This window comes from Panthera uncia, chromosome D4 (genome assembly GCF_023721935.1).
Source record: "Panthera uncia isolate 11264 chromosome D4, Puncia_PCG_1.0, whole genome shotgun sequence".
NCBI lineage: Eukaryota > Metazoa > Chordata > Mammalia > Carnivora > Felidae > Panthera > Panthera uncia.
Genome location: NC_064807.1, coordinates 74253518 through 74272190, shown reverse-complemented (window position 1 = coordinate 74272190; position 18673 = coordinate 74253518). Strand labels below are relative to the sequence as shown.

General features: G+C 42.8%; 1 protein-coding gene across 1 annotated transcript in view; it reads left to right on the top strand.

Annotated features, from left to right (window-relative positions):
* Positions 1-18673, top strand: part of LOC125921924 (astrotactin-2-like) — a 116097-nt gene that overhangs the window by 51255 nt on the left and 46169 nt on the right. The window contains exon 4 of the mRNA XM_049629728.1: positions 1511-1699. Coding sequence (XP_049485685.1) covers positions 1511-1699 — 189 coding nt within the window. The remainder of the gene's footprint in view (positions 1-1510; positions 1700-18673) is intronic.

The following is an 18673-nucleotide window of genomic DNA, read 5'->3' as shown; positions in this document are numbered from 1 at the left end:
ACCCAGGGTCATGTCATGCAAGTAGAAACAACTGAATTCGGAGAAGACAAGAGTAGAAAAAGGTCCCTTTGTTGCTAAACAGACTCAAATTTGAATGCCACTTTGCCTCTTGCTCACAGTGTGACCTGCTTTACTTGTCTCCTCATTTTGATTCTGGGTAAAGCAGGAATGATGAAATTAACTTGTTTCATGGCCAGAAAATAAATATACAAGAGGCACCTGGGTGGCTCAGTCAGTTAAGTGCCCAACTCTTGATTTCAGCTCGGGTCATGATCTCAGTGTCATGGGGTAGAGCCCTGCGTCGGGCTCTGTGCTGACAGTAGGCTTAGCATGGAGCTTGCTTGGGATTCTCTCTCTAACTCTCTCCGGCTTGTGTTCTCTCTTTCTCTCTCTCAAAAAGAAACATTTAAAAATAGAAATATATGAAATTTCCATGGAAAGTGTATGCTCAATAAACACCACCATTTCCATCATTACTGTAATTATTTTGCGAAGTACCTTTCAATTCCTCTTTTTGCAGCCAATGTATCCAAGGATGTTATAGCAGCCTAATGAATTAATATAGGGTAGGAGTTTCTACCCCATTCTACAGATGAGGAAATTGAAGATCAAAGAAGTTAAATGACTTGCTGGGGTTCACATAGGTCCAAAGGAGCAAAGATGATATTTATACAAGTTTTTTCAGTTGAACAGCCTATTCTCTTGTGTGTCTTATTTCTTATGTGCACCCTTTTCCCAGTGCATAGCCAAAGGCCATGAACATGTAAAGACTAAAAGAGTTCCCATTTCTGGATTGATTTTTCAGGAGCTAAGACCTCTGTTTCCTCCTCTTCCCCATGCCTAAGAGATTCCTTTTTCACTACAAACATCCCCAGATTGCAAATATTATTTCCACACCCCATTCAGATGCCTATTTAGTCCACAGAGGAGGACTGGTTTAGTCCCTGACTCAAAGGCATGTCAAAGGCCCTTCTGCTGTTAGGATTGGGTAGTTAGAGGTCAACAGAGACTAGGTATATTGCTAATTGAGCAGAAGCAGCGGCTGCAGTGAGCTGTCCGTGGTCCTGGAAGGATCACCTCTGAGTTACAAGGGCAATAACAACCTTGTTTTTGCTACAGTCTTCAACCTTGGTCGACAGATACACTGGGAATAGATTCTGGTTTGAGGAACTAGTTGATAATTCCCTGCGAATTGGTCTGTCATGCTCTTTAAAGTCTGTGTGTTCATGGAAAACAGTTTTTAAATTTGCTTTGTGCGTAGATGTGCACTCTGGTTTCCCCCTCGACTCCTCCAAAATGTCACAAATGACTTTCCCTGAATTTACCAATTTGCAGGATTAATGTGCTTCTCTCTAGACACCTGTGCCCTAGATAGATTCCAGCCAGAATAGCTGTCTCCATTCCTAAACTCTGACCTGTTTTTCAGGCAAAGGAGGCCTTGGTTTTAGGTCATCCACAATGGGGGCATCCAGCATGCGGAGCTAACTCTCGGCTCTGTTTTATTGTGCAGTTGTGTGGAGGAATACAAGCTGGCTCCTGATGGAAAATCCTGCCTAATGCTCTCAGATGTCTGCGAGGGCCCCAAATGCCTCAAACCCGACTCCAAATTCAACGACACCCTCTTTGGAGAGATGCTACATGGTTACAACAACCGGACCCAGCATGTGAACCAAGGCCAAGTCTTCCAGATGACCTTTAGGTATGGGCAGATACTCGCACTTCACTGGTTGGATCACTGACCCAAAATCTGGGCAGGGGGCGGAAGCCATGGGCACCATGGAATTGAGCTTTGTTAGACTGGCCAGTATCTTTGTAGGCTTATTGATACCTATCCAATGAAGTGTTACAAGTTAGCAAAATTCATTCCATGAGGTTCCTTTCCACTGACCTAGCCTTTATTTATCCTGCCCTTCCATTTTTCTAACTCTATCCACATATTTTTAATTCAGCCTTAAATCATCCTATAAGTACAGTTAATGGAATTTTAAAATGTTTAAATTAATCTTTCAGTCTATTAAAAAATAAGTATCCTATGTAGGCTATTCAGGCAGTTAAAAAATAAAGACATTTAATGAAGTACAAAATAAAATTCCCATCACCCAGAAATATCCAGAATTAACATTTTCTTGAACATTCTTAAAACTCCTCTCTCCCTCTCTCTATCTACACACACACACACACACACACACACACACACTAAATCTCAGTAAAGCTGTTTAGAAATTGCTGTTTTTTGCTCAACAAAATGTCAAAGACCTCTTTCCCTGTTAATAAATATAGAGGTACCTATGAAATTAAAAGATAAGACCATTCTCATATAAGAGCAAACAGAATGAGGATTGAGTTGGCCAAATTATATGAAGATTAGACATGCAGCGTCATTATGAAAGCCTCCCTGAGAGATTTGAAGAAGCAGGATTTATCATGTCTCACAATCTGAAGAATCAAAAGATGGTAGAATGAGAAGCATTGTTCTATGTATAAAGAATTATTATCTTTTTTAAAAAAAACAGTACTTTTAGACAGTTTTGCATGAAAATGTAATAGGATATTATCACAGGGCAGGGTTCACCCTAGCATTTTGAGGTCATGTCAACAAAAGTCAGAATTGGGAAGAAATATCACCATTATAATCATTATCATCCCCATTCCATCATCTAATTAATAATAGTAGTGGTTATAGTAGGAGTGGTAATCATGACCACTATTTATTAAGAAATTCTCCATGTCAAACTCTTTACCAAGTATGTTTAGTATTAATAATAATAACAGTAGTGATGATGATGGTGGTGATGATATTAACTCAGCACATGCTGAGGGCATTCTAAGCACTTGCCATCTATTAACCATCTATTAATTTATGTGATCCTCACAATGGCCCTGAGAAGCAGGGTCTATTTTCATCCCCTTTATACAGAAGAAAAATGGAAATGTTAAGTGATTCTCCCTGATATCCCTTCTAGGAAGTGAGAGAGCCAGGATAATACCATTTTAGCTTCATTATTAACACCCTGGGAGGCACCATAGCCTCCATTTTGCAGCTGATATGTCAACACTGGAGAGGTAAAGTGACTCTCCCAAGGTCACCAGTGAGAGGCAGAGCAAAGAATCAGGTGTAAATCTGGCTGACTCCAAAGTCTTGCTCTTGTCTTTTCATCCAGTATACCTTGTCACTTCCCGGTTTGTAGAACAAGCATGGAAATGTGAACCCCCTAAAACCATTCACCTGTGTAGTTATCACAGCTGCTTGAGCACCTACTGTTTTCCAAGTACCATGCTGGTTACTTGAGATACAATGAAAAGTAAGATAAAAGTGGCTTGAGATCCTCTGGTGTCTAGGTGTAGTGTGTGGGCATACGTGTGTGTGTGTGTGTGTGTGTGTGTGTGTATGTTTGTAATCTTATGTACTTATTTAATTTGTGGTAAGTACTGTTGAATAAAGATACAGTGTTCCAAGATAGCAATTAACAGTAGGCTCTAATTTAGTTGGAGCAGAATAGTGGGTGTGCATCTATTGGATTAGAAACCAATAATAAGACTTGGGAGTCTACTTTTCAGATGAAGTGTTATTTAACTAATACCTGGAAAATGAGTGAGAGTTAGCATTGGGAAAGATTTCAAGCAGAGACAGATGTTCTAAGAAGGAAAAAAAAAAAAAACGCCTTTGGCTTTAAGATAGGAAGAAGTCTGGTGTGGTTTTGGCTGAGAAAGTAAGGGAAGAGTTGTGGGAGGTGAAGCCAGAGCAGCACGTAGTGGCAGATCATGGGGGTCTTGCTGGCCAAGTCTTTATTCTAATAGTAAATGGGAGAACTCATAAAGGGTTAAAAGAGTGGTTGTATTACATTGTTCAACCTCATAGTGACTGCATGGGAGGTAGGTTGCAATGAGGGTGACATGGGAAAGTGTGAAATGGGGGCTTAGTTGGGGGTATATTTTGGAAGTCACGTAAGAGTGCTGGTGGCTTCAACCAGGATAATGGAAACAGTTAGGAGAGAAAGGGGGATATTGGAAGATATTTAGTTGAAAGGCATAATGCCCAATGGCCAGTGAGCAGTTGTAGCCAGAAGAGAAGGTCAAGCAAGGGATGACTTAAGGGTAATAGGAGTGACTGGTAGCCACACAGCAATTTGGTAGCAGAGTTGAGTCCTTCAAATCCCAGTGAAGTTTCCTTTCTACTATGCAGAGGCTCGAACAGCAGCTGAATGCTACTTTGTTGGAAAAATCTGAGAGACTTAAGGATAATTCAAATGAACTACTCAATACTGGGACTCACAATGCTAACTTTCTGTAGTTTTAATACTTTATGAAACTTCTGTTTTGAGCACCCTGATAGGTAAAATAATGCTGTGTGGTATCCAAAAGAAAGAAAGTGTCCCTTGTTTTTTGAGAAGGGAATTTACAAGCTCACACAATGACATACACAATTGACAAAAATATATGAATATTTAATTTGCAAAGCGGTATTCCAGTAGTTTTCAAAGAATTTCTTTGTGAAGCCTTTTGAGAAGAATTAGAAGGAACGATAAGGGGTTTCTCAGAGGATGAGGCTTATGAATTGGGGTTTGAAGTGATAGCAAAGAAAAGTACTTCTTGGGAGGGATAAGAGTTGGAAGGGCATTTTCTGGTCGAGGAACGAGTCTGCAGATGGACAGATACAGATAAGCAGGGGTGGGGACTCAGCAGAACAGGTCTCCACATAGACCCGGCTCCAAATCCTGGTCCCACCCATGACAAGCATAGTCATCTCATCACTTTCCAGCCACTGTGATGGACCCATTGTATGTTTTATGTAGCTCGATTTCTCACAGCAGCTATCAGACTGGCTGGCTAAGTGATCAAATGTACTAATTCTCATTCTCTTGTGTGGAGATTAGCTTTGGGTGCAAAAGAAGGACCCAAACTGGATAGTAAGATGCTAGATCCCAAAGAACCTCCATGGAATCCCAGATCTCATTTACATATGGAGAAGGGACTTGGGCAAGGTCACAAAACAAGTCACTGCAAAGCTAGCTCATGACCTCAGGTCAGATCCCAACATGCTGGCCTTTCTACTACCAACAAACTGATCATTAAGAGAGAACATGTTGCTGTAAAGGCTGAGCCTGGGAGTCTCCAGGCTCTGACAGAATTTTAGCCCCATCCGGAATCCTCATTCCGCCTCAAACACTGCTCATTGTTTCCAACCCTTCAATCTTGAGTTGTTTCTGAATAGCCAGGGTCTATGTCTGCCCTGATTTGCTCATTGAAAGGAGTGTAGTGAATAGACCACACTTTCTCTTTTGACAACAGCCTCAAGATTTAGGGAACTCCCCAGACTACCATTGTATTTGATTTGCCCATTTCACATAAACTCTCTTATCCTTGGCTTCAGTTAAACTTTTTTTTTACAATTATTTCCATCCTTAGACCATGTCACCTCTCGGAGGCACATGGTAAGGCAGTTGACTTCCCACAGTGGGAAGCTGAGTGGCTCCTGATGAGTCTAAATTTATCGCTTTCAAGGCTCCCTTACTGAGCCTCAGACAGGGGGGAGGCAGTGGCTTCTCTGTCCTCCAAGTTCCAGAAGGCAGGCCTGCAAATTTTTCAATATCAAAGGCAGTTGTCATTTCTCACCTCATCCCCCGTTCCTTTTCTCCCTCCTCCAAGTAATCTTCGGTCCAGCCCTTCAGAGTAGCCAGCAGGCACCCCACCAGCCGTCCTGCCATATGCCTCATTTCCTGACAACCGCCTGGCCTGGGATTTCAAACTGTCTACCAGCTAGAGTCTCCTGCATGACAGGCACCACTCTGCTTCATTCTCCTCCCTGCCCCTACCTCGATCCTCACACCTAGCAACTGCTGACAGAGGACAGATGTGCATTCTCATTTCCTCCATCGAATCTCTGGAAAAGCAACCTGGATTTCTGGTGTACGAAAGGCCTCCCATTTCAAGTCTCTACACTGCACAAGACCTTAACGATTAGACCTAACCCCTTGTTGCACACGTAGAGAAACTGAGACCCAGCAAACGATACAACTTTTCCAGGGCTCGCCATGATCTGGGGCCCGTTTGAGACTCAAGGTTAGAGTTTCTGACTCTCAAACCAATGTTCTCTGGCTTCTGGTTCTATTGTAAGGGATGTCTGTCACTTCCTCGTATCCCTTTAATAGCATGTGGTCAACACAGAGGGAGGACTCAGGTGCCATTGGGGGAAGCCAGATTCTTTTTTTTTTTTTATGTTTACTTATTTTTGAGAGAGAGACAGACAGACAGACAAAGAGACAGAGACAGAGACAGACAGAGCACGAGCCAGGGAGGGGCAAAGAGAGAGGGAGACACATCATCCGAAGCAGGCTTCAGGCTCTGAGCTGTCAGCACAGAGCCCAACATGGGGCTTGAACTCCCAAACTGTGAGAGCATGACCTGAGCCAAAGTTGGATGCTTTAACCAACTGAGCCACTCAGGTGCCCCAGGGGATGCCGGATTCTTAATGACGGATGGACTTTAGGCAGGAGCCACCCCCGTGTACATGATTCTGCAGGAACTTGATTCCTTTTCTGACCACCTTCTCAGGTTGCCATGTTTAGGCTGCAGCCTGTCCCTGAGAGATGAGCATGTGGGGATGCTTAGGACCCTGAAAAGCTTGGGAGTTTTCCACTGTGTGTGAAGATTTTGTGCGGCACACGCTAAGAGACCACACAGAAAGTTAGAGATAGGAAAAGAGTGACAACGAGAAGCAGTCACAGAGACAAAGCAGAGACGAAAGGTGGGGAAGTGGGAAGGAGTGAAAAATGAAAGGTTAGGAGGACAGACCTCAAGTGAGAGAGGAAGAAGATAGAGTTCATACTCAAGTCACAGCAGAATTTAGTCCCAGGATGGGTAGAGGTTATTTTAAGAACCTGGGTGGCACCTGGGGAGAGCTCCGTTTCCTAATCAGATGGACATGAATGGACATAAAACTTTATGAAATTGTCAGATTCTGTAGAAACATGAAGAGTCAACGTAATTCACTCCTGAGTTACCCCCGAAACTCAGGAAGCGATGTCAAGTTTTGCTGGTTCTAATCCCTTTCGGTGCACATTGTGGGTCTTAATGACCCACGCAGGGTTGCCGTTAGAATTCCCTCCTCTTAGCTCTCCATCAATGAGGGAATCGGGAAAGACTGTCGGAATGAGATAAAGTCATCAAAGGTTGGTGGTATTTGATTTTTTGTTTGTATTTTACTTCCTTCCCTCCCTAATCCTCATCCATCCTACCTCATTCCTGTAAGAAAGAGAGGTCAACTTTGGTTATAGATTGCAGGGATTTAGATAAACATCAGTCAAGAGCTCTTATTCAGCCTGGAGTCTCAGAAATTGCAGTGAAGGAAGTTGCTTGGGAATGGGGGCTGAGCAAATTACAATTGTAGATTTTGCAAAAGCCTCATCAAAAATAAGATGGTTCTGCTGGCAATAGATGTTTGCTCATAGGCCTTCCAGGATGACCTACAAAGAGCACGAGGAGCTCATGAGAGATTTGCTAGAAAGGCGCTTTTCAGTCTAGTCTGCTTATCAGATGTGCACATTGTACAGCGTAAGAGGATAGTTTTGGGTGAGATGTGGGATTTCAGGATGAGGCACCACCAGCCTACGCCTGGTGAGACAGAAGGGCTCTCTTTAAGCATTTGAGAAAAGCTGGCTTTTGTTAGTGGCACCCACTTGTTTCCCAGTGGAGGGTCCTGAGTCAGATCTTATTAAGTGGCCTCCAAAGCTATTTTTCTAGCGCCTTCCTGGGAGATGGCTAATGATACATGCTGTTTCTGGATCCTTCCCTTCCCTCCCTTCTCCCTTTCTCTCATTTTCTCCAGTTAGCCATATGCATTTTTGTTATGTGCCAGATCCTATACCATGTACTTTATATATTTTCTTATTTAATGTTCCCAATACCAATCACAAAATAGCCTTAACAACTTGGTTTTATTAAAAAAAAAAAAAAAAAAAAGAGGAAAGGAGGGGTGCCTGGATGACTCAGTCAGTTGGGCGTCTGACTTCCGCTCAGGTCATGATCTCGTGTTTCATGAATTCAAGCCCTGCTTTGGGCTCTGTGCTGACAGCTCAGAGCCTGGAGCCTGCTTTGGATTCTGTGTCTCCCTCCTGACAGAAACATCATCTCCATGTACTTCTGTGAACACTATGGTAATGGGAAGGGAATTTGCTCTCATTACTTCCTCCTAGAGGTGACTTTCTGCTCATGTTCCATTGGTCAAATCCAGTCCTATGGTTACAGTACCCCTCAAAGTATTGAGCAGGGACATGAAATGCTGTCTACCAGGTGCTGAGAAGATCAAGAAAAACATGGGACATCAATACCATTTACTACACCGAGGTATAGAGATGTTAAGCTAACTAGCCTAATAGTCATACAGCTATCAGGTGATAGAACTTCAGTCTAACAACAAAGCCCATCCACCAGTGTAACTTTCGGGCTTCTAGCATTCTCCCACTTGACATCATCACCTATATGAGAACTGTAATAAGACCTTATATTCTTTTCTTGACCATTTCCTTCATTCATCTCCCCAAAAAAAACATATTTATAGATGGATGAACTTTGAAGAAGTTTCAATGACGCTCCCTCCTTTTGTAGATGAGACGCCAAAGTCTCACAGTGTTTAAATGAACTACCTAAAATCATATAACTAGTAAATGAAAAAGTCAGGCTTTCAACCCCCAGTCTGTTGGGCTGCACTGTATCCACTCTGAAGCCTTAAAGATCTAGGATCCAGCTTCCACACTATACAGATGGCAACATGAAGGTCAAGCCTCCATATAAAGAATTAATGGTAGAGATAGGACTGGAAGCTGTTTTTCTGCATTCTCAGGCCTGGGTGTTTTGTGATACACCATGGTATTACTATAGCAAGAGAAAGCAAAGGAGGCTGCTGGTGGAGAGATTATTAATTAAAAGTGGCATTAGCTTCTGATTCTCAAGACAATTTTCAAGCCTACCTGGACAGTCATATCCCAACTCTTGACAATATCCTCAACTTGCCACCTGGAGACACAGCTGTATGTTCTCTTCTCTAGGGAATAAATTAATGAGACTTTAGTAGTAAACTGCGGACAGAAATTAGAGGCTGGATCACAGGAGTTAAGAGGCGACTTTCCCTGGGGCCCTGACTCTTGGGCTGGCTACAGAAGAATCTCTCTTTGGTCTATGCATTTTCCCAAGGTTTCTGGACATCTTCTGCAGGAGTGAAGGACAATGTGTCCCCTGTACTATAGGCCCTGGAATAAAAAAGCTGAGTTTCCATACCTGTTCTGCCACTTCCTGTTGGATCACCCTTGCTCATTCTCTCCTGATCAGTTGCCGTTTCTGTAAATTAAGGTTATGGCAGAACTTAGATGAATACTGAGGAATACAGCCTCTTCCTATTCAACCCCCATGGCCACAGGCTTAGTGAAGCTTCTCCTACTCACCTGATCATGAGAATCACGTGGAGCTGCACCAAGACTTACCAATTGTTGTTTTTTGTTGTTGTTTTTTTGTTTTTTTTCCCCCTCCTAAAATAAGGAGCTTGGGAAAGTGAAGCGTCACCATATTCCCATGTGGCTCACATTATCCAGCAGTTTGGAGATGTACTGGCCTCGTGTCTAAGATGCCAGACTCTAGAGTCTGAGTCCTAGCCTGCGACCTGTCAACTGTATGACCTTGGGCACATTTGTTCATTGTGCCTCGGGTTCCTCATCTCTAAATTGGAAATAATGACAATACCTACTTCTTGATGGTATTGTGATGATTAAAACTTTTTGAATGTGTATTTATTTTCAAGAGAGAATGTGAGCAAGGGAGGGACAGAGAGGGAGACACAGATTCCAAAGCATGCTCCAGGCTCTGAACTGTCAAATGCCACCATGAGAAATGATGAGGCGTAAACCCTGCATCTGCCATTGCATAGCTGTGTGGCTTTGGATAAATCTCTTACCCTCTGTGAACCTCAAGATATTCAACTGTAAAGTGGGGTTTTAACCTAAAAATATCCTCTAAGACCTGTCATCATCCTCCCAGCTTCCTCCACCCAACATGTTTTGGTGAATACATTGCTTTGGTGAAATTCCCAGGATAGGGGCAGGAACAGAGCCCTTCATGCTCTGTGGGTCTTTGGGAGGTGGACCACTCAGCCAGCATTGTGGAATAGGCAGCCGCCCAAGGTCACCTTCTTTTGGAAGGACGAAATCTTGCTCCTGTATTGTATTACCTGTGTCCTGTAGGATAGCTCCTTTGTTTCTGTATGAATGACCTACATTCAATGAGGAATGTGGGATTTAGATGCCCATGTGTACTGTGTGGAATTTGAGAATGGTCCATGGCTTATGCCTAAAAGTTCTGGAAGTGTGGAACACTTCTGTGGAAATATTAAAAATATGTAATAACCAGCTTAGAAGTGGTCCTGACCTATAGGAAAGGATATGCATCTAAACACAACGAAGGTTAACCAGTAAGTCCTGTGTTCTGCACATCAGAACCTACTTGTTCAGATCCTACTTTTCCTTCTGGTACATTACCCAGTACCCTTAGAGATGATTGATATTGTAAAACCAGATTTTCTTTACCTTTCAAAGCCTGACTTTGAGGGTCATAGGAAGTATTTCTCCCATGACACATGTAGAATGGGTTGACTACGATACTTTCTACATGAGAAAACTAGAGCTCAGAGAAGTGAAGTATGGCATACAAGGTGATACAGCACGTGAGGGAGCCAAGAGTCATGCCCTGCTCTCGTCTCCATTCTGTAGCCTCCAGATAATGTATGCAAATGCACACACATATGGCTCAAACCATATGATCCTCGAAGAGTAGGAAAGCAAGTAATAGCTCATCATCATTATTATACACAAAAACCCTATCTAAAGGTAGGACTTTTCCCTATGTCTGCTTATAGCCAGAACACAGTACATATGAACTACACTAGTGATTCTCAACCTCTAATATGCATACAAATCACCAAGGGATCCTGCTAAAATAGAGGCTCTGGTTCGGTGGGTTGAAGATAAGACCTGAAACTCTGCTTTACAAATGAGTTCCCGGGTCTGAGGACCAGCTTTGAATAGCAAGGCATTAAACTGAACTTTTCATGAGTTGTGAGCCCAGGTTATGCCTGAGACTAGAGAAGGATTGTCCCTCTTCCATTTTCCTACTGGAGAGCAGTATTCAAGTCCCAGGGCCAATGACACTTAGAAGGCCATGCACTCCCAAAGGAGTCTTCATCCAGAGTGACCAAGTGCAGAGACTGTATTTTGGGTTTGCAGCAGCCAGGGTGACAGTCTTGCCCTGTAATCCAACAGGCCCCTAGTGTATAATGTAGCACAACTTGTTTTCTGTGTCCATCCATCCATCCATCCATCCATCTCCTCTGCTTAGTGATGGCTATGGGATGCTCTGAGAATCAGTCCCAGTTGGGGGGAGACACTCATCCTGAGTCCAGTATCCTGAAGCTGTGGTTGGGTGCTCAGATCAGAGCCTCCTGTGTGCCACAATCTCAGTTCACCACCATTCAATGCAGCAGAGAGGACTTTGCAGCAGAGAGCTGGGCTGCAGTCAGCTTCAGGTGGAAGACAGATCCCTGAAACAGTAGTGAGAAATCCATTTGGGAGGAGACACCGGCCTGAGTGAAGCTTTATTATTATTATTATTATTATTATTATTTAATATTTTTAACATTTTTTTTGAGAGACAGAAAGAGACAGAGAACGAGCAGGGGAGGAACAGAGAGAGAGGGAGACACAGAATCCGAAGCAGGCTCCAGGCTCTGAGCTGTCAGCACAGAGCCCGACGCGGGGCTCGAACCCACAAACCGTGAGATCATGACCTGAGCCGAAGTCAGTTGCTTAACTGACTGAGCCACCCAGGCGCCCCGAAGCTTTATTATTATTAAGTGCTTAGACAAAAATCTCATACCCTCAACACTCATTAGTATAATTGGGGACAGAAAGAAAGTAGTAAAATTAAGACCTAGTGAAAGATGTTTTTTACTTTTTGCATGCAGGGAGCATGGAATCTCAATCCATTTCTAAAAAAGGCCTCTCTAATCTTTCTCCCTAATTATAGTAAGAGAAGAAAGACAAATAGCAACTTTAATTTTTTTTTTTAATTTTGTTCTTGGTGTTCACATCTCTAAATCTACCAAACATGGTCATTTTATGAGGAAAACAAATTATACATAGCGTATTTTGAATGTTCTCCGACTAACCTAAAACTGTGTCTTTTAGTCTGCAGAAGGTGCGAAAACAACAAAAGCAACCAGGTTCATTTCACTTCTCCCCCTGCATTTTTTTGGTTTTGTTTTTAATTTTCTGGCTTCAAAATCCCTGACTCTGTTCTTTTTCTAGCAGGGGGAAGCCTATTGGAACCACTGAGCCATCCAAAGCAGGGACAATTTTTAAAGAACCACAATTTCATTCCACGAAAACGTAGGCGGTAACTCAGGCTGGTCTAAGTGCTCAGAAGAAAAAGTCCGTAGGGGAGCCTATGGAACAGATAAGGATAGATTGTAATTAGCACAGTAATTGTAATTAGCAGAGCAATTGTAATTAGCACAGTGATTGTTTGTTCATAATGGGTGCTTCCAAAGTGACTCCAGGCAGTTTGTTCTCTTAAGTATCTTCTGCCGTTTCCCTGGTGATCTTGTTTACACTGCTAATGTACTAATGTGCTTAGCAATCTCTTTTATAAATAAACACTCCAAAGGTACAAGCCAGCCCAGCCCCTGGCCAAGCATTATGCATCCTTAATTAATGGAGTCCACAGCGATGAAATTTTACTATATTTGCATTATGCTAAGGCAACATCGGGTGTATCACTCTCTGAAGAAGTCACACCTCAGAAGTCATTTGTTGTTTTTGTCATTTTGTTAATTACAGGAGGGAATGAAATGGTCAGAGGGCTGCACTTGAGGTCAGAGACTCCAGTCCTGGCTTTACCACTGGTTCCCATTTGCTTTTAACAAGTTTTTGTTGCTCGGCTGTGATGTATGAGCTTTGAGGATGAAAAGATGAAGGAGACAGTCCAGGTCTCTATGCTTATGCAGATGGACCACTGGCCAGTGGTGAGGAGAGGTAGGGGAGGCTTCCTGAAAGCTGCTGGCTGAAATCTGGAGTCTGTGATTAAGAGTTAGCTAGGTGGGAGAGTGCCCCCAGGCAAGTAAGAGCACAGAGCATCTGCAGACATGGACGTCTAGAGGATCTTGAAGAGGGTGAGGGAATGGGATTGTAGAAATAAACCATGGTGGGGGATGGGCATTCAGTCAGGAAGGGTTATTTAAACCCCGACGGTAATGGGACCATTACTGGCTATGAAACTTTTCACTGTCTTAGAACCTTCTGAGGCCAGTTTGCTCACCACTAAATCAGGGAACATCATCATACCAACCCCACAGGAGAATTATGGTGGGGAGGGAGAGGTGATGAGAAAAGTCAGGTTAAAATGCTTTGTAAATGTAAAGACATGTGCAAATGTTAGTGACATTTTCCTAACATGAATCTGAGGATCTGTGAGATGCCACTTACTCTGAAATTTTGTGCCGGAGCGCCCATCCTGGCACACTTGAGATCATGTGAGATGCAAATTCACCAACAATACTTTCTTTGTGTTCCTTCCAGAGAAATGAAACAGTAAGTCTATTCTAAGCTCACATTAATAAGCCTACGCATGTGTATCAGGAAAATTAATTTTTAGGGAAATATTTCCATTTCAGGGAGATGCCCTGAATAGAAATGTAGTTAGTAACAATTCTAATGAAAGATAGGATCACAGTTTATTGGATGTGAATTAATACAGAGAGCTCCAAGGGCAGTGGCTGGGGTTTTATGTAACATCACCACTGAATAATTTCTATTAATGATAATCTAGTGAAACACCTCAAAGGTGGCTTTTAAGAGTCCAAAATGAGCATTTATTTTTATGTCTCATAAGATCCTCAGAGGAGCCCATTAAGTGGGCAATTAATTAGCAGGCATAAGCCAGGAGCAGAAGCTGCAGTCATTTGGGTAACCCAGTCCTAGTTAATTCAGTATATTCCTGACCATGTTGCAAGAATCAACCCTGAATCAGTCAGCCACCACTCCATTCTCTGTGCGGGTCCCGGCACTTGCCATGACCTGTGACCTTGAAGATGCTTCAGCTTGTTTTGGATGCTTTCTAGAGTAGGAAGAAAGACAGGATAAAGGGATGAGTCTTCCCTGCCAACTCACGGTTCAGAGAACTGAAGTTCAGAGAACTCAGCGTTCTACAAGTTTGTATTAATTCCCCCTCTACTTCTAAGGAGTTCATGAGAACCCAAGCACTGGGAATATACAAGCCTATAGGAAATCTTGCAGCTGTGTTTGCAAAGGAGGTGGAAACCTAGTTTGAAATTAAACTAAATAGCAATTAAATTCTCCTTCAGCTGTGTGATTCACCCAATAAATAGACACTGAGTACTTATCATCTGCCAGGTTCTGGAGCTAAAAGCTGAGCAGGACTCAAGGAGCCCAACATTGGTATAAAGGGGAAAAGGATATAGTTTTTATTGGTATTATTTGCATTTGTGTTTCCTTTTTTTTTTTTTTTTTTTCTTTCTCAAAGACCTGGGAGCATCTCTTTTTGAAACGTAATTGTGGAGAAAGATAGAGAAATGCATTTGCAAATTCAAAATAAGTCAATATGTAGGACATACCTATTGGTCAACCCCCCTTTCCTAGTGCCAGAGTCCTCCAGTACCTCTCGCCTTCCCACCCCAGCCTCAAAAATCCTCTGCCCTCTAGCCCAGTGGAACTGAGTTCAAACCCCTCTCTTTTATTGCAGTAGCCTTGAATAAAGTCAGTGATTCAGACTACCTTAATTTGTACGTAACGTCCTTTCGTTCTGATCCTGGCTGTTATCCAGCGCTGTGACTTTCAAAGCAGAAATTTCATCAGACTGTGTCAAACAGGCCAGAAAGAGGTTATTCAAGACTGCTGCAACAGGGGAGAGAGGTCTGAACTCAGTTGCATTCAGACAAGGTCAGGAGGTTTCTGTGGTTGGGGTAAGCAGGTAGAAGGGTACCAGAGGACTTCAGGGGAGGGTCACCAGCGGAATACATCCCACAGATGGAGTTATTCCAAATCCAAAGACGTATTTCTCTGCTATCTTCCTTGACGACTGTGTTTTAAAGAGATGGCTTCCGGATCCTTAAGAAAGACCTTCCTTCCTGGGTTGGAGAACTAGCCAGACACTTCTTGAAAGATTTACTTGCTAAAGGGGCAGATAAAGAATTTATAGGGACACTTGTCTAAAGCCATAGTCTGAGAAAGAGAGGTCAGACACCTAGAGTCAGGAAGAAGCTTGTTTGAAGATGGGTCAAGTTGAGAGAATCTCAAGGCCGGCTTCGTCACTACTATACTTTTACCTGTCTGTCTTCTGGGCTCCTTTGCCTGTGACAGTTTTGGAAGGCTTATTTTTTATATACATTAAATTCACAAAGTTCAAAAACAAAAGCAGCATAAAATACATACGATGATAGTTTTTCATCTTTTCCCTGTTTTCTGCCATCCCTATTCCCCAGGCCCTACCCTACTGTTACTCCTTTCTTGGGGATCTTTCCAGTGTTTTTTACATATAAATCCAAGCAAGTAAGATTAAATATTATCCCTCCCCTTTCTTCCATAAAAATCATACAAAGTATATTGATTTTTTTTTTTTTTTTTTACTTTTACCCTCATTTAGTGATATCTCTTAAAGGTCTTTCCATAGGCGATGAACTTTTAAAAAAATGACACAGAGAACATTCTAATACAGGGATCCCATCAGTGATATACGATGCCATCATGGAAAAACTAGGGGTCTCAGAGAGGAGAGAGAGCAGGGTTTTGGAGACTGAATTCTTCCTCTTGGTCTGTCATGCCTCACACAGGTGATTTCTCCTTTCTCAGCCGAGTCTCCTCATCTGTACGATAAGGTCCTGATAAGGTCTTTACATCTTGTTGTGTCATTGTGAGTCAACTAAGTCCTAGTAAAATTAACAGTAGTGGCAGTAGTAACAATAGTAACAAGAATAGCAGTGACAAACATACAGGACTTGTCTTGCACCAGGCGCCATTGTATCTTTATTTAACCAAAACTTTACTGAGTACCTGTTTATATGTCACTCACTGTCTTTGGAAAGCCAGGAATATAGCAATGAACAAAGCCCCTAAAATCCCTGCCCTCGTGAGTTGTATTCTAATGTGGGAGACAATCAACAGATAACTATATAGAGACTATGTCAAGTGTAAACACGATGGAGGGAGGCAGGATCATAGGGCTGGCATGTGCTGGGCAGGGGGTCCTGTTTAATACAGGCTGAACAGAAAAGCCCTCTTTGATAAGGTGATACTTGCGCGTAGGTCTTAGGTGAGATCGTGAACTTTGCAGGTACCTAAGGAAGAGCTTCCGGGCAGAGGGTGCAGCAAGTTCACAGACCCTTGGCATGATCCATGAACAAAAAGGAGTTCAGGTGGATGGAACATAGTGAAGCGGCGGGGGTGGGGGGGTGAGTAGTAGGAGAAAATGTTCTAAGTTAAAAAATAATGGATGGCAAGTAGAACGCTGTGGCAATCTGTGTGGAGTCCCATGAGTCATGTAAATGCCATACTTTGGATTTTATCCTGAGTGAGAAGAGAAGCAAGCCAGTGCATGGTTTGAGTAGAAGAGGGCTCTAATCTCACTCATATTTTTAAAAGACCATTCCATCTGGGGTGTGAAGAATAGACTTTAGTGGCCAGGATAGAAGCAGGGAAAGCCGTTCCAAGGCGTCTGCAGTGGTTCAGGTGAAAGACAATGGAGCATGGCTGTACGAGTTGACATGGTGGGCAGATTCTGGGTGTATTCTCAAGATAGGGCAACAGAATTTGCTGATGAGGGAGAGGAAGCAGGAGGTGAGGTTGGCTCTCTGTTTTAGCCTACGCCACTGGACAGATGGAAGTCCCATTGATGGAGACAGGAGAGGAGGCATAAGGGAGGGGAGCAGAAACAGAAATTCGATTTCAGCCATATTAAAAAATGAACTCATTTGTGGAAAATTCCAGCCATTAATAAAAGTAGGCAACAGTATCATAAACCCCAGGTAATCATCACCCTGCTTTAGTAAACGTCATCTGGCCATATCTCACGTATTTCCTCATGAAGATGTCAGGAAGCCAGTTGGATATACCAACAGAGAAGAGAAACTGGCCTTGAAATACAAATGTCAGATTACTTAGCATATGAATGATATAAAAGAAATGAGAGGAGACAGACTCATCAGGGAGTAGAGAGAGAAGAGATGAGCCCAGGCCCAGAGCCCAGGGGCTCCCATACTTACAGGTCAGAGAAATGAAGAGGCACCAGCCAAAGAGGATGAGAACGAGTTCCCAGTGACCTAAGAGGAGAACTCAGGGAGGAGTTTTACCTGTATAAACCCATTCAGCTCCCACAGCAGTGTGATGTCCAGAGATGACACTAATTTTCTCAGTCACCCAGTTTAGAAATAAATGGTGGAGCCAGGATTGACATCTAGGCAGTGTGGCTCCAAATCCATACTCAAACATCTCTTCCTCCCTTCCCCTTACACCACACGGTCACATGTCCTGCTCCATTCATATCACCGTGCTGGGCTCAGGGACTGGAGGGTGGCGGCAGCTGGGGAGTGGAGGAAGCATATTATAAAAATATGCCCAAGCTAAAAGTTAACCAACCACGCAGGACATGATGTATATGATAGACCACCAAATTACCTTGGTCAATAATTCAATACTGCCTAATAATATTAACGATGATGATAATTGCTATTTACCGAGCACACATGTATGGGTCAGAGACTCTGCACAGTGCTTCGAGTACTTATCTTCTTCACTCCTCACAACAAGTTCATGGAGATGAGCCAATGTTATATCCATTCTGCAGAGAAAGACACTGAGGTTACTGAGCTTAGAAAGTGGTGGTGAGGGATTTGCTCTGTTCCACCAATGGCTTTGCAGTCACATTGTTGAGGAGGGAGGGAAGGGCACCCACAGGCTTTGCGATCAAGTAGTTGGTGGGTTCGAATCCTAGCTCTCCGCAATATGATCCTCATTATTTACCCACCCAGACTGTTCTTTGCCCGTGGAAATAATGACGAAAAAAATCGTATCTTGTCTTTGTGCTATTTTTCCACTGAAATACTTGTAGAGACCTAAATTAAATTAATATTTGTGTGATTCTTTATTCAATGTCTACCTTCCCTACTGAAATGAGACCGGGCACGTTTTTGACTGTCAGTATCAATCCCCAAGACCTAGCTAGCAAAGTGTCTATACGACTAAGGTTGTGACAAATGGTAGCTGTAAGTTCAAAGTTGATTTTTTTAATTTATTTTTTTATGTTTTCATTTTTTTAAATATGAAATTTATTGTCAAATCGGTTTCCATACAACACCCAGTGCTCATCCCAACGGGTGCCGTCCTCAATGCCCATCACCTACTTTCCCCTCCCTCCCACCCCCTGTTAACCCTCAGTTTATTCTCAGTTTTTAAGAGTCTCTTATGGTTTGTCTCCCTCCCTCTCTAACTTTTTTTTCCTTCCCCTCCCCCATGGTCTTCCGTTAAGTTTCTCAGGATCCACATAAGAGTGAAAACATATGGTATCTGTCTTTCTCTGTGTGACTTATTTCACTTAGCATAACACTCTCTGGTTCCATTCATGT